Here is a 20,678-nt window from a genome sequence, read left to right as displayed (position 1 = left end):
CAAGAACATTTATTACTCTTGTTCTGCAGTCTGCAAGCCAAGGAGCAGGGTGTGTGTTTCATGCAGGTTTGACTTTGGTGCTCCCAGCTCCTGAGACAGTCTGGGACCTGTTTGTGGAGTTCAGACCTTTAAAGACTCAATCCTTGGAGGTCTGGAGAGTTTAACTCTTGAACAGATGAGATCTGCAGTAGGACACTCCCCTTCTTGGATCACACGAGCCCAGGCCTCCTCTCTGCTGTGATAGAGCAAAACTTGTAATGAAGTTTGTTGTCTGCCCATGGGACGGCTCATTTTTAACTCTTGGTTGTTTTTTTGTTTGTGTTGTTGAGCACCTGGTCTCACTGCCTTGTTTAATTGAGAACAATTAGTGCTGAGGGCCTGATTACTTGCTGAAGTGTCACTTTAGGGTTTTGGAAGGAGCTCATTGCAGCTGGGGGATGCTGGGCTTGTCTGGGATGGGGGCTCAGGGCTTGGTTGTTGAATCATCTTTTTGTTCATTTTTCTCTGATTTGGGCCCTTTGGAGGTAGCTGGGGCTGAGGGCACTGCCTGGGACTGGCTCAGATGGTGCTGGCACAAACATGGCCAAGATAAACTGATTATTCAGGGCTATAAACCCAGCAGAATTCCTTTGTGCCAGATGTTTTCCTGCTGGCAGTGGGTGTGAGGAGACAAATACCTGGTTTCTACATTCTTTTATTTTTTTATTAAAAAGATTGAAACAGGTTTTATGTTATTCTTCACACTAAAAATTAACATTTTTTTCCTTAGGAAATACCTGTAATTAAACCCACAATGGCTCGTTACAGTGCAACAAAAATAGTGCTCAGAGAACAAAACTGTATTCAGTCTGCTCGAAACTTCATCTTAATTTGACTTTCCAGTTTTTCAGTTACTTTTGAATGACTTAAAATATTCATTAAGTTCAATTAATGTTAAGCACATTAAGATTCTATTCCTTCAGTGCCAAATATGTTATGTGATATTTAAAAGGAAATAAATCCTTGTTAATGGGTTTACTTAATGCTTAAGAAAATTCTGCAAAAATTGACTGTTTTAAATTATGCAAAAAATCAGCTTATATTTGAGGTACTCCAATGCCACATTTCTTTCCTTATAATTTAAAGTGCTGAATATAAAGACTGGTGAATCTTGCTAATTTAAAAGGAATCACTCTAAAATACACACTGTTTTCTAAGGTTTGCTCTTTACCACTGACAACATAATTAATGAAAACATACCTTTGTTCACTGTGATAAATATCAAATTATTTATGTTGTTGGTTTTGGATGAAGAATTTACAAATGTTATTAATGTTTCAATAGAGGGCACTCATGTGCTTCGAGGTAACAAATCCCTGTATTTTAAAAATGCTTGCAATGAATTGGAGCTGAACTAAAATTCCACGGGGTTAAAATACAAATATTATTTGCTCGGGAAAATTGTTCATTGTCGTATTTTTATTTCTTGTTCCTTTCCCTTTTGGACATTTGCTTTGTTTGTTTGGATATTTTACAGCAGGTGGAGGCAGTGCAGTCACTTTGCCTTGAACTGATTGTGAAAGATGTATTATTATGGCTTGCTAATGGACTTGCTGTTAGCTAAGATGGAACTGTTGTAATAATGAATAGAATTTAATAAATACCTTCTTTCCAGCCAAAAAGCCTGTAGAAGAATCAGAAGAAAAGAAAGCAGCTCAGTCAAAGAAGAAGATCAAAGAATTAAGAGTTTTGGATGGAAAATCTGCACAAAATTTATGTAAGTGATATGAAGGGCATCAGGTCAATGTCTAAGCAGCATCTACACCTCAGTGTTCATAAATTGGCTTTTTTTGTTTGCATGTGTAATTACTTTCTCTAAAAACTGCTAATTTGAACATGAGTCTTAAATTCTGTGGTGTTTAACTACACATTCTGAATTCACTGCATAACTTGGGAAAAATGAAAAAAAGTAATATGGAAAAATGATTTAATGAGTTCCTGGGGTTTTTGTCAGTTAATTCTCTCAATTAACTGACAAAATTAACTGCTCAGGACTGGAAGTGCAATGAAATGATCACTAATTTGGGCAGAGCATGGTGTGGGTGGGGTTTAGGGGCCATTCCAGATTGTTCCTTTGGTCAGAGCAATGCAGAAATGGAGGTTCAAGGCAAGGTGGATTACCAGATTACCAGATTACCAAATAGGCTACAGAGGTGCAGGTACTACTGCTGCAGATGGGAGCAAAACCAGCCCACTTCTTTCATCTTTAATTATGCAGGGAAATCAATCATTATCAGTAGTGTGTCCTTTATCTGAATCAGAAGCACCATAAATGTCACTGGTCCGACTGTGCCCATGGCAATAAGTGTATAAACCCCAATGTGGGCATTGTTTAGTACCACATCCGTGAGCAGAAAATGAGCTATGATAGAAGAGCTCACAATTGATGGAAAACTTCAAATTTTGAAAGCTTGGATGCAGGATAATCAGCCACACTAGTTAGGCTGAATATAAAGCATTTTTTCACAATGTTATGCTGATCCATCTGTTAAGAATTCTTTGTAGTTTACTGAATGGGGCTCTCTTGAGATTTTATAAGATTCTGAGATCAAATTGCTTTGAGAGCTCCATCTTTGAAGGGTTTGAATTGTGTGTCTCCTGTAAAAGTTCAGCTACCCTAAAAGTGGTAGAGTTAGGGCGTTTTTCTTACTTTGCCCAGCTCTTCGTTACCACTTTGATGTGAAATCTTTTCTAGAATATCGCATAAATATCATTGACCCAATTGTACAGCTATTCATACATGGTTATGGAACCAATAATAATAATAATAGCTAAAGGTATCTGTTATTGGCTAAGTAGTTCTGCTTAGAGTAGGAATGCAGATGTCATTCATAAAGATAAAACTTTAATGGAAAGTTACATTGCTAGGGAGAAGCTGAGGCCGATTTCAAAGTTAAAATTCTTGTTATAGTTTCATTTCTTAGAAAGGGAATTCATGATAAGTCAAAGTGCAGCAGTGTGCCTACCTAGCATTTGTTTATATGGAGACTTAACTGTGGAACAATTTAGATGGAGATGTGACTTTTTGAGTTGCTAGCAATAGTTTGCCTTTGTATATCAATCTTTCTTGACCTTTTTGATTCTGATGATGTGTTACTGAATTTCAGCAATATTTTTGGGTTCCTTCCGTTTGCCTTACGAAGAAATAAAAAATATCATTTTAGAGGTGGATGAGGAGAAGCTGAGTGAATCCCTGATCCAGGTATGTGAAAATGCCTCTGCTTTTGGTTGTAGCTCATTTTCCACATGAACATGGCAGGCAGGAGTAAGAATTCAAGATTAAGACAGGGCATCATCTGCAGGGTATCACTTGTGTTTCCTGTCCCATTGATTCCATTCTGCTTCTGATTATGGTCCCATGTACACTAAAACTGCTTTTCAAAGACCCTGTTCAGCAAAGAATTCCTTGGGATTTCCCCTCCCCAGAGGAAATATCTGACAATTCTGGTGATTCAGCTTGGAAGAGAAGCTGAAGATGATTGAGGCTGGTGCATAATGAAGTTTCAGGAGGTTTCTTGTGGGAACAGCTCTGCCTGTCTCTGGTGAGAGATGAAACTCCCTGAGCCTTTCAGGACCCTGCTGCAGCTCCAAACCCATCTGTAAATCTGCTCTCAGGCTGGTTCAGTCTCATTCTGAGCCCCAAATCCCTCAGCTGGAGAGTGCAAAGGATGGAATTCAATTTCTGCACATCCCTTTCTGATTGTCTCCCTCCAGGAGGAGAGCAGGAGTGCCCGTGGCCCCTCGTGCTCTCTGAGCAGGGACAGAGCAGCGTGAAACCTTAAAACCCTAAAAATCATCAAGATTTAGCACCCAGCAATGCTGCTGTGGCTTTATTTGACATCGTCCACAGATTCCTGCTCCCTCACTGGGCCTGGATTTATCCTTTCATCCTTCCCCGTCTCCTGTTTGCCCCTTTGCCCCATTCCCCCAAGGTTTTCTAAATTAATTTCTTCTTCCTTTCTTAGACCTGCAGAATGGTTATTCTGGGAACGCTGGTCTAAACTGAGTTGTCTCAGTATTTGAAAATAGGTGCAAAGCCCTAATTTTATTGAGGACTTGGTTTATTGATCAGAGATGGCAGATCAGATGATTAGGAAACCTTCAGGTTTAATAAAATTAAAAATCAAGGGGGAGGAACCAACCCCACCTGGGATAACTGAAGTGCAGAGCAGTTTCATATTCATCTCCTCTACTGAAAATGCATTATTGTTTGGATTTCAACTTGTACATATATGCAAATATTATATATTAAATGCGATTTACACTTTAAAAATGCAATATTTCAATACATTATTTTAAAAATATGATGTATTAAATGCAAATCTACACTTTTACTGAGTATTTCTTAAAATAAACTATTATTCAATCGTAATATAAGTATTTTAAATACTTACCACATGTATTTTTACACCTTAAGATCATACTATAACTCACAATGTTCTATTGGGAACATGAATAACACTGCAAGGAAATTGAACCTTTTCCTGACTATATATGCCATTTATAAGATCTGTACAATTCTGGGTTGTTGACCTTTTTTATAAGGTATTTTTAAGTATACTTTGAATGTCTAATGATTTTAATTTTTTTTTTCTTTTTTTTTTTGCTGCTTCTGTCATGTTTTACACAGACCAGTTATTTCTTGATTGATATTTAATGAGCAAGATGCAGCCATTAGGGCAAAGGGAGATTGTAGAGAGACAAAACTCGTTGATGCTGTCAGGCCCTGAAAATGATACTCTAACCTTTTAATACATTCCTCAAATCAGAGACTGCAGCAGAGCAGTTGTCTGTATTAAATAATTGCTGCTTTGATTTGATGTTTATATAAAGTTAGAGCTGCGTAAATAAAATAAACGTCCCGTAATTTCCTCCTGCATTTCCATGTTGTGGTATTTTGAGCGTGTTATTTTTAATGTCTTAGGTAGTTTAATGTAACAAATTTGATATAATGCCTTGTTTGTTTTAGAACCTGGTGAAGAATCTTCCTGAGCAGAAGGAGCTCAATGCCTTAGCTGAATTAAAGGATGAATACAACGACCTTGCTGAGCCAGAGCAGTTTGGAGTCGTGGTATGTATCAGTCAACAGAGTTCCGTTTTGGCACATAAAAAGAAACAAGTTGAAGGATAAAAATCTTCTTTTAGTGTTTTTGCAAGACCTGCAGTAGGAAAAGTTACTATTTCCTGATAGGTAATAATCAAAAAATATCTTAACATGTATTGGGCCAGCCTGGGCAGGGCTGTGAGCAGCCAGACTGGAAGCAGATCATCCTTAGGGTCATTTCCAACGTGAACCCCTCTGATTCTGGGTGATTTTCTGGGAGGAATTGCAGTGTAGCATTAAAAACAACAGGCACTCAGGTAACACACCAAATCTTTTTTCTGCCTGTCTTGCCTTGACTGTTTACTGAACAGCTCTGAGGACCCCTCTGCCTTCAAGCAGATAAATTCCAGGAGCCCACAGAAGACCCAGTTACCCCTTGGCCTTGACAACTCTGATAAATTTGTTTTGTATCAAAACCTGTAAGCAGCTAAAAGACTTAAAATATCCATATTTTATATGTATATATATCCATATTTTCTATGTATGTATGCATGCACGTATCAAACATCTGTATTTATACCACACAGCCTTGCAGGATGGCTCAAGGAGAGGTGTGAATTGATATTGGAACTGGAATTGTAGCTTGTGTTCTGCTCCTCTCAATGCAATTTACACTTTTAAAAAGGCAATATTTTAATGCATTGTTTTAAAAATATTATATATTAAATGCAAATCTACGCTTTTACTGAGTATTTCGTAAAATAAACTATTAGTCAGTCATAAGTATTTTAAACACCGCATCTGTATTTTGACACCTTAAGATGTGCAAGATGCAGATGTGGTAGACACTGCTCCTCTCAGTCCCTGCATCTGTTCAGGAGCAGGGCTGCCAGAATGGCTGGGGCCCCTCTGGAGGGAATTCCAGAATTTTTTGGGAATTCCGGCATTTTTGGCAATTCCGGCATTTTTGGGAATTCCAGCAGTTTTGGGGAATTCCGGCATTTTTGAGAATTCCGGCATTTTTGGGGAATTCCAGCATTTCTGGGGAATTCCGGCATTTTTGGGGAATTCCGGCATTTTTGGGCAATTCCGGCATTTTTGGGGAATTCCGGCATTTTTGGGGAATTCCAGCATTTTTGGGGAGTTCCAGCATTTTGGGGAATTCCAGTATTTTTGGGGAATTCCAGTATTTTTGGGGAATTCCAGCATTTTTGGGAATTCCAGTATTTTTGGGGAATTCCGGCATTTTTGGGAATTCCAGCATTTTTGGGAATTCCAGCATTTTGGGGAATTCCGGCATTTTTGGGGAATTCCGGCATTTTTGGGAATTCCAGCAGTTTTGGGGAGTTCCAGCATTTTCAGGAACTCTTTAATCCACGCTGGGGGTGAGGGTGGGACCCTGATTTCTGTGCCACCCTTGGGAATCTCTTTCTGCCCTGGCTTTCCAAGGACCTCAGGAGTCCTTAGGCCAATGAGCTCCTGTTTTCCCTTCCCCTCTCAGCCCAGCAGATTAAAATGACGATGAGAGCTCTGGAACGTGCTCAGGATTTATCCCCAGCTCCGCAGGAGCTGCGCTTGCTCTTGCTGGATTTTTAAGGCATTATGTACATTAAAATGCATTAAAACAGAAATAGAGGCCTCTTAGAAGACTTTTTTACTAAAAAGCTCTGATTTGAGCATAATTTTGCTGCAGAAGTGGCTTTTGAGTGCTTTTTCTTTTTTTTTAATTATTTTTCAGTTGGGGAAGTAACAGAATATGATTTGCCCTAATGAGATTTTTGGAGAGGATTTAGGAAATGAAATATATCAATGGCTTCTTTTGAAAAACTATAGCCTATTGATTTCCTTTTCTTTTAATAAATGGCATCAAGTTGCAAAAATATTTTATTTCCAAACAAGGATGAGGAATTTTGTTAGAAGTGGGATACATTAATTAGCCTTACTACAAGTAAAACATTGCCATTTATTGATCAGTAACAATCTAAAAATCTCTATAAATACATATTTGCTGCTTTCTTAGAAGCAATAATAGCATGCATTTTTATTTAAAATATAAATGTGTGTATTATGTCTTTAGACAGACCAAAACTTATCTATGAATATTTCTATTATAATACATGCATGTATGATAGTTTATTTTATATATACATCTATTTATGGGCATATTCCTCTCTACCTAGATATTGTCAGATAAAGTGAGGAATTCCTTGGGTTTTGTGCAGGGTTTTGTGCACTCCATATCTGGACTGTGTTGAAGGGAAATGCTCAATGGAAGCAGGCAAGCTGGAGGTGTTAGGACAAAGGAAGCCTCTGATGTTTGGGAAATCTGTTCAGTTTCCTGCTTAAAATCAGCCAAGAAATTGGAAAATTGTGCATCATAATGACCTTGATTGAAAGGGCTGTGTGGGCATTCCAATGTTTTACTGTTGTAAATTCCTCAGTGCTTCACCCTGATCTCTTAACTTGGATCATCCCCTGCCCTGTCCCCTCCTCCTGACACAAATCCCCTTTACAAGCATGCCCTGCCCTGTCCCAGCTGGTGTTGTGGGTGAGGATTCTGACCCCACATCTGGGCTCCTCCACGTCAGGATTCCTGCTGCTTGCAGCTGGCCTGGCTCTGGATATTGAAGAAACCACAAAAATCCCTTTATTCCCAGCAGTCCCAATGTGGCCACAGTCACTGTTCCATGATTTCTGAGGAAACACTGACTAGAGCAAGTTGAGAGAGTTTCCAACTATTTAATGCAACGTTAATTAGCAAAAACTCCTTAATCAAACATCTCCAAATGGTGCTGCTTGCCCTATGAAGGAACCAAGTTTCCTGAAGCTTGTTTGCTTATTCAGCTTTACCATCTGCTTTAATAAAAAGCAGCACTTTGCCTTATGGGTCCTGCTTCTGTCTGATTTCTGGGGGCCTCTAACTCATCACTGGTGCTAAAATGCTGGGTTTGTTTCTGGTTATGATATCCTGGAACTGTCCCTTAAAGTGCAAGAAATGCAGCTGAACCTCAAGTCTTGACTGAAGTTCTTTTCTCCAATGTGTCAAATTAATTTTGGAATTTCTCATTAATAATAATCTTAACCTTGGCTTTATGAATAGAAGACAGACTACCTTAAATAATATTTAAAGTGTGTCCCCTTATTTTTATGTAGATTTAGGTGTGTTAATTATTAAGATATGTTAATTGGATAATCACTTTGCCCATCAAATTTAATAAAGGTTGGAATAAGTTGCTTAAAATTTTTTTAGAAAAGCCATACTTAGTAAAAGATTAACTTACTTGAAGGAACCGATTAACTTAATATTCAGCTGATATGTAAATGAAAATTAGAGCTGCATTTTCATTTAGATGAATGCTAAAACCAATTATATATTCTAATTAGTTATTGGAACTTTTTGAAGTTATATCCTGGGATCAAAAAAGGCACCACAAGTTCTTCTAAAGGAAAGTTTGCATTGATGTTGAAGTAGAGCAAGAAAAACAGAAAAAAAAAAAATAGAATTTTTAAAAAAGAAAAAAAAAAATAGAAAAAAAAAGAAAAATAAAAAAAAAAATAGGAAAATTACTGGATCAGCTGTGTAACTTGGACTCAGCTGGGCAGGATGTTACCTGAGTTCTGCACCTAAACCTTGTGTTCAAGAGTTCATTTGTTATGATATGGGAACAGCTGCAGCTTCAGTGAGGAGCTGCATTTCCACTGCAGTGCCAACTGAACATTTTAATGTTACAAAAGCCTAAATCTGACTGAGGAGTTGTGTAAACTTGCATTTTCTGTGACCCTTTTTTCCTGTGTAACCAGTCCTGGCTGGGAGGCAGACAAAGTGAACTGAGAATTGTACAAGTTTATTGCACCTCCATTGGTTTGGAGCCATTCAGTCCTTTAAATTGAATTTATTGGCTGCTTGTTTGGCCTCATTGTAATTTTGTGAGCTGCTGCCGAATTAATCTTCCTAGAATGTTTCCAGGGGAAAAAAAAAAGGCAACTTTAATATAACATAGGTAAGAGGCTAAGTTGTCTTAGTAAGTTGACAAATTTTTATTAGAGGAATGTCAGCTTTTTCTTAGGAAGTGAGGCAAATTTAATTGTGCTTTTTGCCTTTCTCCAGTAGCCTTTGATCCTCGTTTTAATACAGGGCTTGAGAATTGAATGGTGATAATAAAGCATAAAGAACTGAATAAAGAACTTGATTAGGTAGGGAGTTCAGACAAGACCTTCATGAGAGCCCAGAAGGGGAATAATGGCATGCCGCCCATCACTGACAGTCAGCTGGAAAAGAAATATCCATTTTCTTGGTTTTCTTGCCTCTTTAACTGTTTGTAGGGGGAGCCATTGCTTGCTGTTCCATGCACCTGTTGGAATGTTTCATTTCTTATATTTATATATATAGATATATATATGCCTTTGACACTAATTTTATTTAGAGCCATAAAGAATTTGAGCTTTCCAAGTGAATGTAGGCTTTGCTCCTTACCTAATTCTAGAAGATTGCTCCAAATTCAGTATGTGATCACTCCTTTCTCTGCCACTGAACACATGGATTTGGAAACAGGACCAAAAAAGGGGGAACCAGGGCAGGGTGAGGCAGGAGGAACTAAAATATCATTTATGGCCATCTTCTGCTGATACCTAAAGGGCATTTTGTGTATAGGAATGTTCTGGGCTTTAAGGAAAAACCCACATGAAAACAGCTCTCAGGAAATTACCAAGATAGTTTTAATTCCATTCCCTGACCTACATAATATTTTAAAACTTCCTGCTGGGTTGGTGCTCGGAAGCTAATAAATGATCAGTGGTCCATGGCACTACACAGGATTAAAGAAGAAAGGACACTCCTCTCAAGTTTGAGGATTATTCTTCACTAATGTTTATGTCACACTCTCCTCTGGGCTTGTACTTTGTTGCACTTGGGTTTTGAGATCTAAAGCTTTGAACAATTTTTTTTTCTGTGCCATTTTGAGTAAAAACAGCAACTGGAGATTGTTCTACAAAAGTTAAAGCAAATTATGTGATTAAATTTAATTTCCATCTACTGCAGATTAGTGTAAGTAGATCCTTTCAAGGCAGATGTTTTCAGTGTGATATTTCTGAAATACAGGATGATTAGAAGAATAATGTTTCAAGACTTTCAATGATTTTGGCTTATAGAGGCTCAGAGAGAAATTTGTGACAATGGAGATTTATAAAAAAAGATCACTAGTTCTGCTGAGATGCTTCTTTTCTGATCCTTTCCTTTTCCTTGTTCCAGCCTGATCATAGGAATTGTTTGAGACCATCTGGAGCCTTCATATTTATGTTCATTTTAGAATGAATTCATTATTATTCAGGCCACTCAAGTCCTTCCTGTGAAAGTTCTTGCTGCTGCTTCTGCTGGCTGCTGGGAGATAGCACTGGTAGAAAAATCATAGTTCTTCAAAGGACCATGGCCAAATTTTGGCCAACAGAAACAGGAGCACATCAAAATCTTCGTGTTTTGCCAGTCAAGATCTGTGATTTGTTAGATAGCAAAGCTTTTCTTGCCAAGGGCTTCAGGAACACCCCTGATGGTGAATACATTGGCGAAGAAATCTTTCTGTGTTCTGCTAACTAAGATGAGCTAGATTTGGAACACGATTTGGAACATAACCATTCTTGCAATTAAATTAAAAATTTCAAGTGATTTAACAATGCTCAGTACATCTTTTTTCCTTAATTTAAATTTCTCTTGTGAATTATCTTGTGCTAAGTGGGAAGAAATAACTCTGATCACTTGTGCAAAACGTTAAAGATATTTTGTGACCTGGGCTGGTGAATTTGGTCTTGGGGATTTAAATTAATGAATCAGCATTGTAGATTATTTTCAGTATCTGCTGTGCTACAACATCAGGATTGTAACCTCCTTGTCAGGATTTATAACCTCCCATCTTTTTACCAGAGCAGGAAGGGATGAGTGCTGTGCTCTCTTTTGCCAAGTGTCTGAAACACACAGGGAGGTGCCTGGGAACACAAGGCAGGCAGTGCAAACACACACGGACACTCTTGGCTGGCTGGCTGGTGCTGTGTGACTGTTCACTGGGGTCTGAGCATGAGGGAAGAGACGAGGGTCTGACGCCATGTTTCAGAAGGCTGATTTATTATTTTATCATATATATTACATTAAAACTATACTAAAAGAATAGAAGAAAGGATTTCGTCAGAAGGCTAAGAGTAGAAAAAGAAAGAATGATAACAAAAGTTTGTGGCTCAGAGAGTCTGAGCCAGCTGACTGTGATTGGCCATTAATTAGAAACAAGCACATGAGACCAATCCCAGCTGCACCTGTTGCATCCCACAGCAGCAGATAACCATTGTTTGCATTTTGTTCCTGAGGCCTCCCAGCTTCTCAGGAGGAAAAACCCTAAGGAAAGGATTTTTCATAAAACGTGTCTGTGACAGTGCTGCATTCTGACAATGAGAATTGGAGCGTTTTGAGCTGTGGGTGATTTGGGCTGCCCTCTCAGTCAGAGTTTGGCGTGTTTTGCAGATGAGCTCAGTGAAGATGCTGCGCGCGCGGCTCAACGGGATCCTGTTCCGGCTCATGTTCGAGGAGCACGTCAACAACATCAAGCCCGACATCATGGCTGTCACCCTGGCCTGCGAGGAGCTCAAGAAGAGCGAGAGCTTCAGCAAGCTGCTGGAGCTGGTGCTGTTCCTGGGCAACTACATGAACTCTGGCTCCAGGAACGCGCAGTCCCTGGGCTTCAACATCAGCTTCCTCTGCAAGGTCAGTGCCGGCACGGGGCAGCTCCTGGCGCTCAGCCGGGACAAGGGCACAAAGCAGGGACAGCATCACAGTGAAATTTACTGACTGCACCCTGTGTTTAATCGTGGGCAGGACCTGCCCTCAGCATCCCCAGCATTCCCTGGGTAATTTAAAGGTGTCTTTATTTTTTGCTCCTAAGGAATGTATTGCAGCCTTCAGGCTTGTCTAGCAGAATTTGGGAGCCTTTATTTTGCTTTTCATAATAACTCCTTTTATAGCTATATTAACTATCTGTATATATTACATTAACTATATATAACTATATATATTATATTAACTATATACATAAATTAACTATATATAACTATATATATTATATTAGCTATATACATATATTATATTAACTATATATAACTATATAGTTATAGTAACTCCTTTTTCAGACCAGTGACTGTCACTTAGTGGACTTTCTGCCCATAAAAAGAGATTTTTATTATTTTTTTGAGCCAGCTGTCAGCAAGGTGTCCGTGTACCCATTTCTATGTGCAGAATACAAACTCTTCATGATGAGGGGTCATAATGTGATGAATTCACTTTTCAATACAACCAGAGTTTTGTATTGATTTTTTTCTTTCTGCTTGTTTCTTGAACAATCCTAAAATTAATTGTCTGTTTACTGGATGCAGTGCTTACATTATGCAGTCTGAAAAAAATAGGAGAAAAAAGGCAAGTATTGATCTGGGATAAACGTTCGGTTTTGGAAAATAAATGATTTTACAACAGAGCTGGTCATTTCATACACGGATCTGGTTTTGCTAACACTTTTACTAAAACATGGTAAAGAAAATAAAAAAAACCACCATTCCCACTTGTCTGGCCTGAGCTAGAAAGCTAATCACCGAGGAGTAATTGCAAATCCTTAAAAACAGATTATCTCTCTGGATGTTATATTGCAGTGTATGATGTTATTGGAGATAGAAATGATCTGTAAACAACCCTTGGCAGAAGGCAGAGAACTTAATGTTGTTCAAATGAGAGACATCAGCATCAGAATTCCTGGCATGTGTCGAGACTGGCCGGGGAGAGCAGCTACTCCTGAGCCTGCAGCAGAGCATCTTCAGTGCCTGAGCTTGGAATGCCCTGTGGAAACAGAAATACAGCCACAGAAATATAGAAATACAGCAATAGAAATACAGCAGGGAAAGTGCTCGGGCTGAGGGTGGCTGCTGCAGTAATCCACTGGAGTTTGCTGTGTTTTTCAGTATGTCCAGAGGGTCCAGCTGCTTTTTGAGCCCCCTCAGGAGCTCCAAAGTTCTGCTCCGTAGGGATGGAACCGAAAGGGAGGAGGTTTGTTTCAGGGATGTGCAGGTACAGCTGTGGGGCAGAATTCAAGTGAGGACCAAGAGCTCAGTTTCAGTAAAGCTTTTGCAGTGCTCTGGCTGGATCAATGTGTGTTCACCTGTTAAGTGCTGCTATGACGCTTTTTGTTCAAGGTGCAAATGGAACAAGACAAGCTGTTTATCCAGGCTGAGCATTACTGATGAGGGGACATTTATTGTCCAGCAGCCCTTGTTCTGGCAAGGGGGGAAAGATTTCTAGGGTAGGAGAAGGTCTATAATCTCATAAAAATCAATAGAGAGCCTTTTTATAGCTATAATAAAGTGTCACTCCAGTGATGGCTCCTACATAAATTTTTCCTTGCACTGGCTGCCACGTTTAACCCGCACACCTGGGAGCTGCTGTACCTGGGAGAACCCAGCCCCATCCTGGCAGTGTTATGTGTGTTTGGCATGGGTTAAATAAATGTTTACTCTGTGCTGAGGGAGAGTTTTGTTCTGGTGGTGTTCTCCTGGCTTACGGAATTAAACATCTTACTGTGCAGCTCATATTTGAGTGGTTGTGCTGTGTTCTGTGTCCCTTGGCCTTTAATCCTTCCCCAAGCCCTGGATCTCATGGTGTTGACCCTCAAATTGATGCTTCAGCATTCAGCTGGAGCTGCCTCCTGTATCCCCCACTGATCTGGCAATTTATTTCATTTATTTTTAAACTGAATGTGTTATTTCCAAATTCCATCTCCCGGGCAAGGAAAGGCCCTAGACTCAAAACCTGTATTTTAAAATTTGAACACCACAGTGTTAAAAATTTATCCTGAATCATAGAATGGTAGAATATCCTGAGTTGGAAAGGACCCACGAGGTTCATCCAAATCCAGCCCCTGGTCTTGTAAGCACAACTTAAATGGCTCTTTTTGCTTTCCATCCACTTGGCTGGAGTGTGTAGAGCAGCAGAAATCAGGCTAAGCCATTGGGTTCTTTACAAGCCAAGGAATGTTACATCTGTTGGGCAAAATTACTGCAAGGAAAAAGCTGAATGTAAAAAGTATTGCATTTACTGCAAAAGAATTAAAATAGTGGGTGTGTTATTGAATGTGAGTGTATATTGAATATGAGTGTATATTAAATAGGAGTACAGGGTGTGATACAGACACAACCAAGCTGCCACCTGTCCAGTTCCTACCTTTCATTTCTGTTTTTATATTTAAATATTATGTGCTAAACTACACTCAAACAGCACTTATCTTTCATTATATCAGTGGGCTTAGGACTTGATTTTTACAGTACAGATATTGATTGTAAATATCAAGCAGACCTATTTGCATCCATTGTGTTAAAAGTGAAGGTGAATATAGCAGAATATATAGAGACTTATTTATGATTGGGCCAAAGAAATGAATTTGATACATTTGTTCAAGTTCTAAATAAATGTTTATTTAGATATTTTTTTCGATGTTTACTACAAGGTGCTAATGCTGACTGTTATTGTGATGTTGCTCTTGGTGGCAAAACATGTTCCTGTTGTAATTTGAAAGCAAAATAATTTTGTCCATTTAGAAAAAAAGTGCTTTATCCACTCGATGATGTCAGAGAGATCAAAGACTGCAAATCCCACTGCTGTTGTTCACAGACAAATTGAAATGCAATTTCTTTTTTCCATGCAGATGTTTAGCCAGTAAATCTACTGTTTTTTTCAAGTCAGGAGAACTTGTGTGTATGTAACACATGAAAGCCCTTTAACTGCATACCATTGCTGAGCATTGTTTAGTCTTTAATCGCTGAATTGGTATGAATTAAATTGCTTTCTTAATTGCCTAAATACCTTATATTTTTAAAAGCCTGTTTTTCCACTGCACTCATTTATTCCTAACAGGGTAATCCTTAAAGCTGAAAGGCCTCTATTAAATTGAACATCGATGGCAAGCCTGTCATGAGGATTATAGAATTAGAACTTCAAGTGATTTAGAGAATGAGAAAACAAATAGGAGATTTTACAAAAGCATTTATGTATTCTTCTTAAATAAATCCTTTATTTCATTTGTTGTGCATGTTGTAGCTTACTTCTGTGTAAGAACTGTACTAGATGAGTAAAATGCTGTTAAAACAATTCTTTCCAGATGTGTTACTAATTCTCTGTCAAGTGGAGTGTGCTCCTCTCAGACTCTTCCATGCACCTACTCTGTCTCGCCTTTGTGGATAAATCTCTGCTCCTGCTGGGTCTTCCCTCAACTCTCACATTCCTCTTGCACAGCACAAAAATGGGCAAACTCAGGGATTTGGTGTTAAATTTGTTCTCCCATTCTCTAGAGTTCATGATGTTCCTTGGTCACTGTGCACCGTGCCATGGCATTGAGCCATAAGGGTATTGGAAGGTGCCACTGCTCCTATATTCTAACAATTAGTGCAGATTTTTGTTTTTTAACTAAAAACCTCATTTCAGCACTCAGGCTAATGGAGAACAGAGTTTTATCACTTCCAAGATTACTGATTTGTTTCAGGCCTCTAAAAGTGCCTCTGCAGTCAAAAGAACAGCAAAAATATTCCTTTACCTGTTACTTCCCATTGTGCAGAGTTTTCCTGCAGCTTTTCACTAATGCATTACATTTCCTTCAGCTGCAGTCAGGATTGCCTTTGCCGTTTTGTTATTCTGTGTTCTGCTAAGGCAGGGTGCATTTATTTTGTGTTTCTCTATAGAGTTGGTCTCCAAGTCTTTAGCCTGACGCAGCATGGTTTAGATTTTGCTCCAAGAAAGAATAGTGGATTTACAGCAAGGAGTTACTTTAGTTTGACTGGTCAGAAGGCAAATTCTGACTGTTAGCATGGTGTCCAGCTACGCAGAATTTCAGGGATTCCTGTAGAGATTTGGCATTTATGGCATTGAAGGAATGCTCTAATTTCAGTTCTGTTTAATCTCTGTACACAGCTATTTTTTATCTGAGGGATTCTGAACTGGCAATGCTAAAATCTCAGAACTTTATCTCAGATCTTCTTCTCATCAAAATCAGTTATTATTTCTTAAAATACATCTTAGGGTAGATTCCTTCTAATCCTAAATTATGAAGAATTCAAGAAATTTCATTTTTTAAAATCTGTTTATTTGCAGGCAACCCATGTAGGTAACTTTTTGCTAATGAGTTGAAGTCTGCAATATTCACTTTATTGAAATGCTTTAAGAATGTTTGTTTATTTTTACTTTCTCCTGTGTTCACATTTTAGATTCGAGATACGAAATCATCAGACCAGAAAACCACCCTGTTGCATTTCCTGGCAGAAATCTGTGAGGAGAATTACAGGGACATCCTGAAATTCCCGGATGAGCTGCAGCACGTTGAGAGTGCGAGCAAAGGTGAGCAGCAGGCAAAGCACCTCAAGGCAGCAGGTGCTGGCTTTGGCATGGAATACTGCCAGCATTTCATTGGGGATTGTGGGATTATGTAACCTGTAAGCACTGATAATCCACGTGGATTGTGCTTGTCTGGTATTCATTGAGCTGAGGAAAAAAAAGGAAAAACAGTAATGGAGCAACTCCTTTTCTTCTGTAGTAGGCTGTGAAAATAATACAATTTATAATACAATTTTTAAAAAGTATTAAAGTTGTATTAAAAATTTTAAATGGTATTAAAATAATACAATTAATAAATTGTATTATATATTGTATTATAAATTGTATAATAATTTATTATTAAATTTATTCAATTCATTATTAATTGTATTATAAATTGTAGGGAGATACTTGAAAAGCCACAGCTCAGGAGTTGCCAGCAGTGCAGGGATGGTGTTGGGTGTCCCATGAAACCTCTGAGGAGTGAGCTCTGAGTGTGCAAGGAGCCTTCACACACAGAGTTCATTTCCTCACCTGAGAGAGAATAGCAAATAAACAGCTATGCTGTTTATGCAAATAAATATATATATTTATACATAAAATACATGAAATATATATATATATATATATATATATATATATATATATATATATATATATATATATATATATATATATATATATATATATATATACTATAAAATATATATAATAAATATGCATATTTATTATTAATACAAGTAAATAGCATATTCTGGAAAAATCCCAGGCTGCCTATGAATAGATCCAGTTCAGTTGTGCTGCACAGGCCACAATTAATGATTATTTTGGGTCAGTCAGCAGTGCAGGCTGGGATGTGGTGGCTGAGTTCACCTGTCGGCCACATTCTCATGTGGCACAGGCTGTGCTGCTGAGTTTTCTGCTGAGGCAGAGGTAGATGAAGATAACACAAAACTTTTAATTGATTAATTTAATCAGAAAATATAAATATAAATATAAATATAAATATAAATATAAATATAAATATAAATATAAATATAAATATAAATATAAATATAAATATAAATATAAATATAAATATAAATACCTGGGTGAGCACAAGAAAATGAAGGAAAGCAGAGGTGAGAAGGAGTTGGATGCACATTTCCACCAGCCCTGTCCAGGTTTTCTCTGGAGGTTTTTGTCTCCCTTCCTGCCGTGCTATCAGTCAATGTCTCTCCTCATGCAGTGATTAGCTGTTGGATGTTTATTAATGAGGCCGGTGATTAGCTGTTGGATGTTTATTAATGAGGCCGTCAGTGCTCTCAGTCTGTGCTCTGTGCCTGCTGAGAGCAGTCCTGTGTCCCCAAGGACTGGGACAGTTCATCCGTCAGCCCAGCTCTGCCATGGCTTCACCTCTCACTTCCACTTCTTCACATTTTTCTTGTCTGTCTTCATCATGCCTTTTTTCTTTTTTTGTGCTGTTTCTCAAGCTTTGCATGCCCTTTCCCGTGTTTGTTTCCTGCGTACAATCTGTGTTTTATTTTTGTTGGTTAGATGTGTCCCTGCCTCACTTGGCTGCAGGATGGTCCATTGGCCTGAGTCCTGCTCTGGGATTTTTGGGGTGTCTGTGCAGGGCTCAGAGATCCTCGTGAGTCCTTCCCAGCTCAGGACATTCTGTGATTCTGTGGGCTAACATATTAATTAAGTTATTTATGCAAGTAGCAGTTTGGCATCTTATCTAAATTCCAAAAATGTTTTTTCCCACTTGATAATTCTTTTCTCGAGGTGACTTTTCATCTTTTTCTTCCTTTCTTTGTAAAGTCTTCTGGTTTACCAGGCACTTTTGATGATCTTTTATGAATTTTCTTCTGTGGGTGACACTTGACCTTGCAGCTTTGAGATTTTTGCAGTTTGATTCAAAGCCTCTGATGTTCTGTAAGTTGACTTGAGGAATTAAACTGGAAGAGTCAGTCAAGTTTAGTTAAGCTGTAGCACCCTAAACACAAAAAGCATATTAATGGGAGCAAAGCCTCTCATAATTCTGATGCTCACAATACATATGAAAAAGATTTTATTGCTGTTAAATTTGTTTCATTCTGTAAGATAAAAGCTGCATTTGCTATAAACAGCACTGACTCCTAGCAGAGCATAAATTGCTGCTCATTTTTAATGACCAAAACTTCTCTTTCAGCCCTTCTTTGCTTTCTGGAGCAAGGCAGATTTTTGGCAGAATAAATGGGATTTGTGCAAGTGGCTTCAACTGCTCCCCGTGGTGCTGCAGGGGCTGGGTAATTGCAATGTTCATCTGCTCTGCCACACGGGAGCTTTTCCTGCGCAGGAGTCGGAGGTGCTTTGCATGGAGGAGATTCGCACTCGCAAATATTTATTGTTTGGTGTTTTATAAAGCAGTGGTTTTGGGGACGGACAGTTGGGTTTGTTTTTCCTGTGGGATGCCTCCTTTGGAATAAATTGGCTGGATATGAGGATGATGCTGGCATCAGTTATTCATAAAATAGGAAGAAATCCAGCAGCAAATATTATCTGTGCATGAGTTTTAACTAAGGAAATGTGAGCTGAGCAGGTGAGTGTCATTGCTGGAGATGGATGTGGTAGCTTTTAGTCAGGACTCGTGGTCTGGGCTGTGCAGAACCTTCCAAATGCTGCCCTTGGCATCTGCAAATTCTTTTCGGTCTTGGCTGCATATTCTCACTTCCATGTCAAGGAAAAAAATCCTGTTCAGCTTAATTTTCATATAAGAATAAAGAACCAGCATCTGAACAACAGCTGATTTTGGTTTTTTACTTTTTAAGAAAGAGCAGATAAAGCATAAAACTGGATTTTAATATGAAAAGGTCAATGGGATTAGATGAGCTCCCCATGCATGTACTAAAATCTTCAATAATCTGATATTAGGTACAATAAAATAGTTGATCTTTTTAAAGATGGAAGATCAACCTGCAGCTTTATGAAAAGTAAAAATAAATTAGAAGACAGTTTTATTCTGGAAAATACAAGCAAAGGTCAAAGTGATTAACTATCAAGAGATCATTGGAAAAGCATTTCTTCTTCCTGGAAGCAGATTGTGAAAGGAAAACCAATCAAAACTCACAAGGCTGTGATGCAGTGCGTTGTTTGATGGCAGTGATTTCCTTTTCCCCCTTTTATATTTTCCCTTCTTTTTTTTCTCCTTTCTTTTCTTTCCCTCCTTTCTTTTTTTTCCCCCTTTCATTTTTTCCCTTTCATTTTTTTTCCCTTTCTTTTTTTCCCCTTTCTTTTTTTCCCCGTTTCTTTTTTCCCCGTTTCTTTTTTCCCCTTTCTTTTTTCCCCGTTTCTTTTTTCCCCCTTTCTTTTATTCCCCTTTCTTTTTTTCCCCCTTTCTTTTTTTCCCCCTTTCTTTTTTTCCCCCTTTCTTTTTTCCCCCCTTTCTTTTTTCCCCCTTTCTTTTTTCCCCCTTTCTTTTTTCCCCTTTCTTTTTTCCCCTTTCTTTTTTCCCCTTTCTTTTTCCCCCCTTTCTTTTTTTCCCCCTTTCTTTTTTCCCCTTTCTTTTTTCCCCCCTTTCTTTTTTTCCCCCTTCCTTTCTTCTCCCCCCTTCCTTTCTTTTCCCCTTTTATTTTTTTCCCTTATTTTATTTTTTCCCTTCTTTTCTTTTTTCCCCCTTTTCTCCTGTCCTTTGGAGCCAGACCCATTCCTGTGGCACATTCCTGCCTTCTTCACATCACTTGTTACCCCTCTTGCTGCTTTTCATGGTATTTGCTCTTAGCACTTTATGACCTCAGCTTTTTATTAAAGACCTGAAAAATTCCCATCCCCTTTTGGGCTTCAGCCAAATTTCCAAACAAAACCAAGAGGTACCTTGGTTTATCTTATAAGTCAAATATTTCTAGACAGCTGTGTGGTTAAAAGTATACTTTTAATCACTCAGAAAATAAATATATTTTTAAAGTTAAGGCTCACCTGAGTGTCAAGCCTCTCAGAAATCATAAAAGTGAAATAGGTGACCCACAAAATGAAGATGACTACAATAAGTTAGCCATGTGTTTTATAACAGAAACTTCAGTTTAGATACTAAGAGGAGCAGTTTTACATCCCAGTTTGTGATTTAACCATTTTGCCTGTAAATAATATAAAAATGAGATGTAGCTGTTCCCGCTTGGTCTGCCAGCAGTGGCACCCCCTGGGCTGTGCAGAGTCACAGCAAATTGAGATTAACTGGGAAAGGGGGATATACATTTTATG

At 38.4% G+C, this 20,678-nt stretch overlaps 1 protein-coding gene across 4 annotated transcripts in view; it reads left to right on the top strand.

Annotated features, from left to right (window-relative positions):
• DIAPH2 (diaphanous related formin 2) overlaps positions 1 to 20,678 on the top strand; it is a 171,291-nt gene that overhangs the window by 58,379 nt on the left and 92,234 nt on the right. For all 4 annotated transcript variants that reach the window (XM_059483044.1, XM_059483043.1, XM_059483041.1 and 1 more), the window contains 5 exons: positions 1,655 to 1,756; positions 3,147 to 3,241; positions 5,009 to 5,110; positions 11,586 to 11,825; positions 16,355 to 16,484. In XM_059483044.1, coding sequence (XP_059339027.1) covers positions 1,655 to 1,756; positions 3,147 to 3,241; positions 5,009 to 5,110; positions 11,586 to 11,825; positions 16,355 to 16,484 — 669 coding nt within the window. The remainder of the gene's footprint in view (positions 1 to 1,654; positions 1,757 to 3,146; positions 3,242 to 5,008; positions 5,111 to 11,585; positions 11,826 to 16,354; positions 16,485 to 20,678) is intronic.

This window comes from Ammospiza nelsoni, chromosome 15 (genome assembly GCF_027579445.1).
Source record: "Ammospiza nelsoni isolate bAmmNel1 chromosome 15, bAmmNel1.pri, whole genome shotgun sequence".
In the NCBI taxonomy this organism is placed as follows: Eukaryota; Metazoa; Chordata; class Aves; order Passeriformes; family Passerellidae; genus Ammospiza; species Ammospiza nelsoni.
The sequence above is the reverse complement of the archived record's forward strand: the minus strand, read 5'-3'. Positions and strand labels throughout refer to the sequence as shown.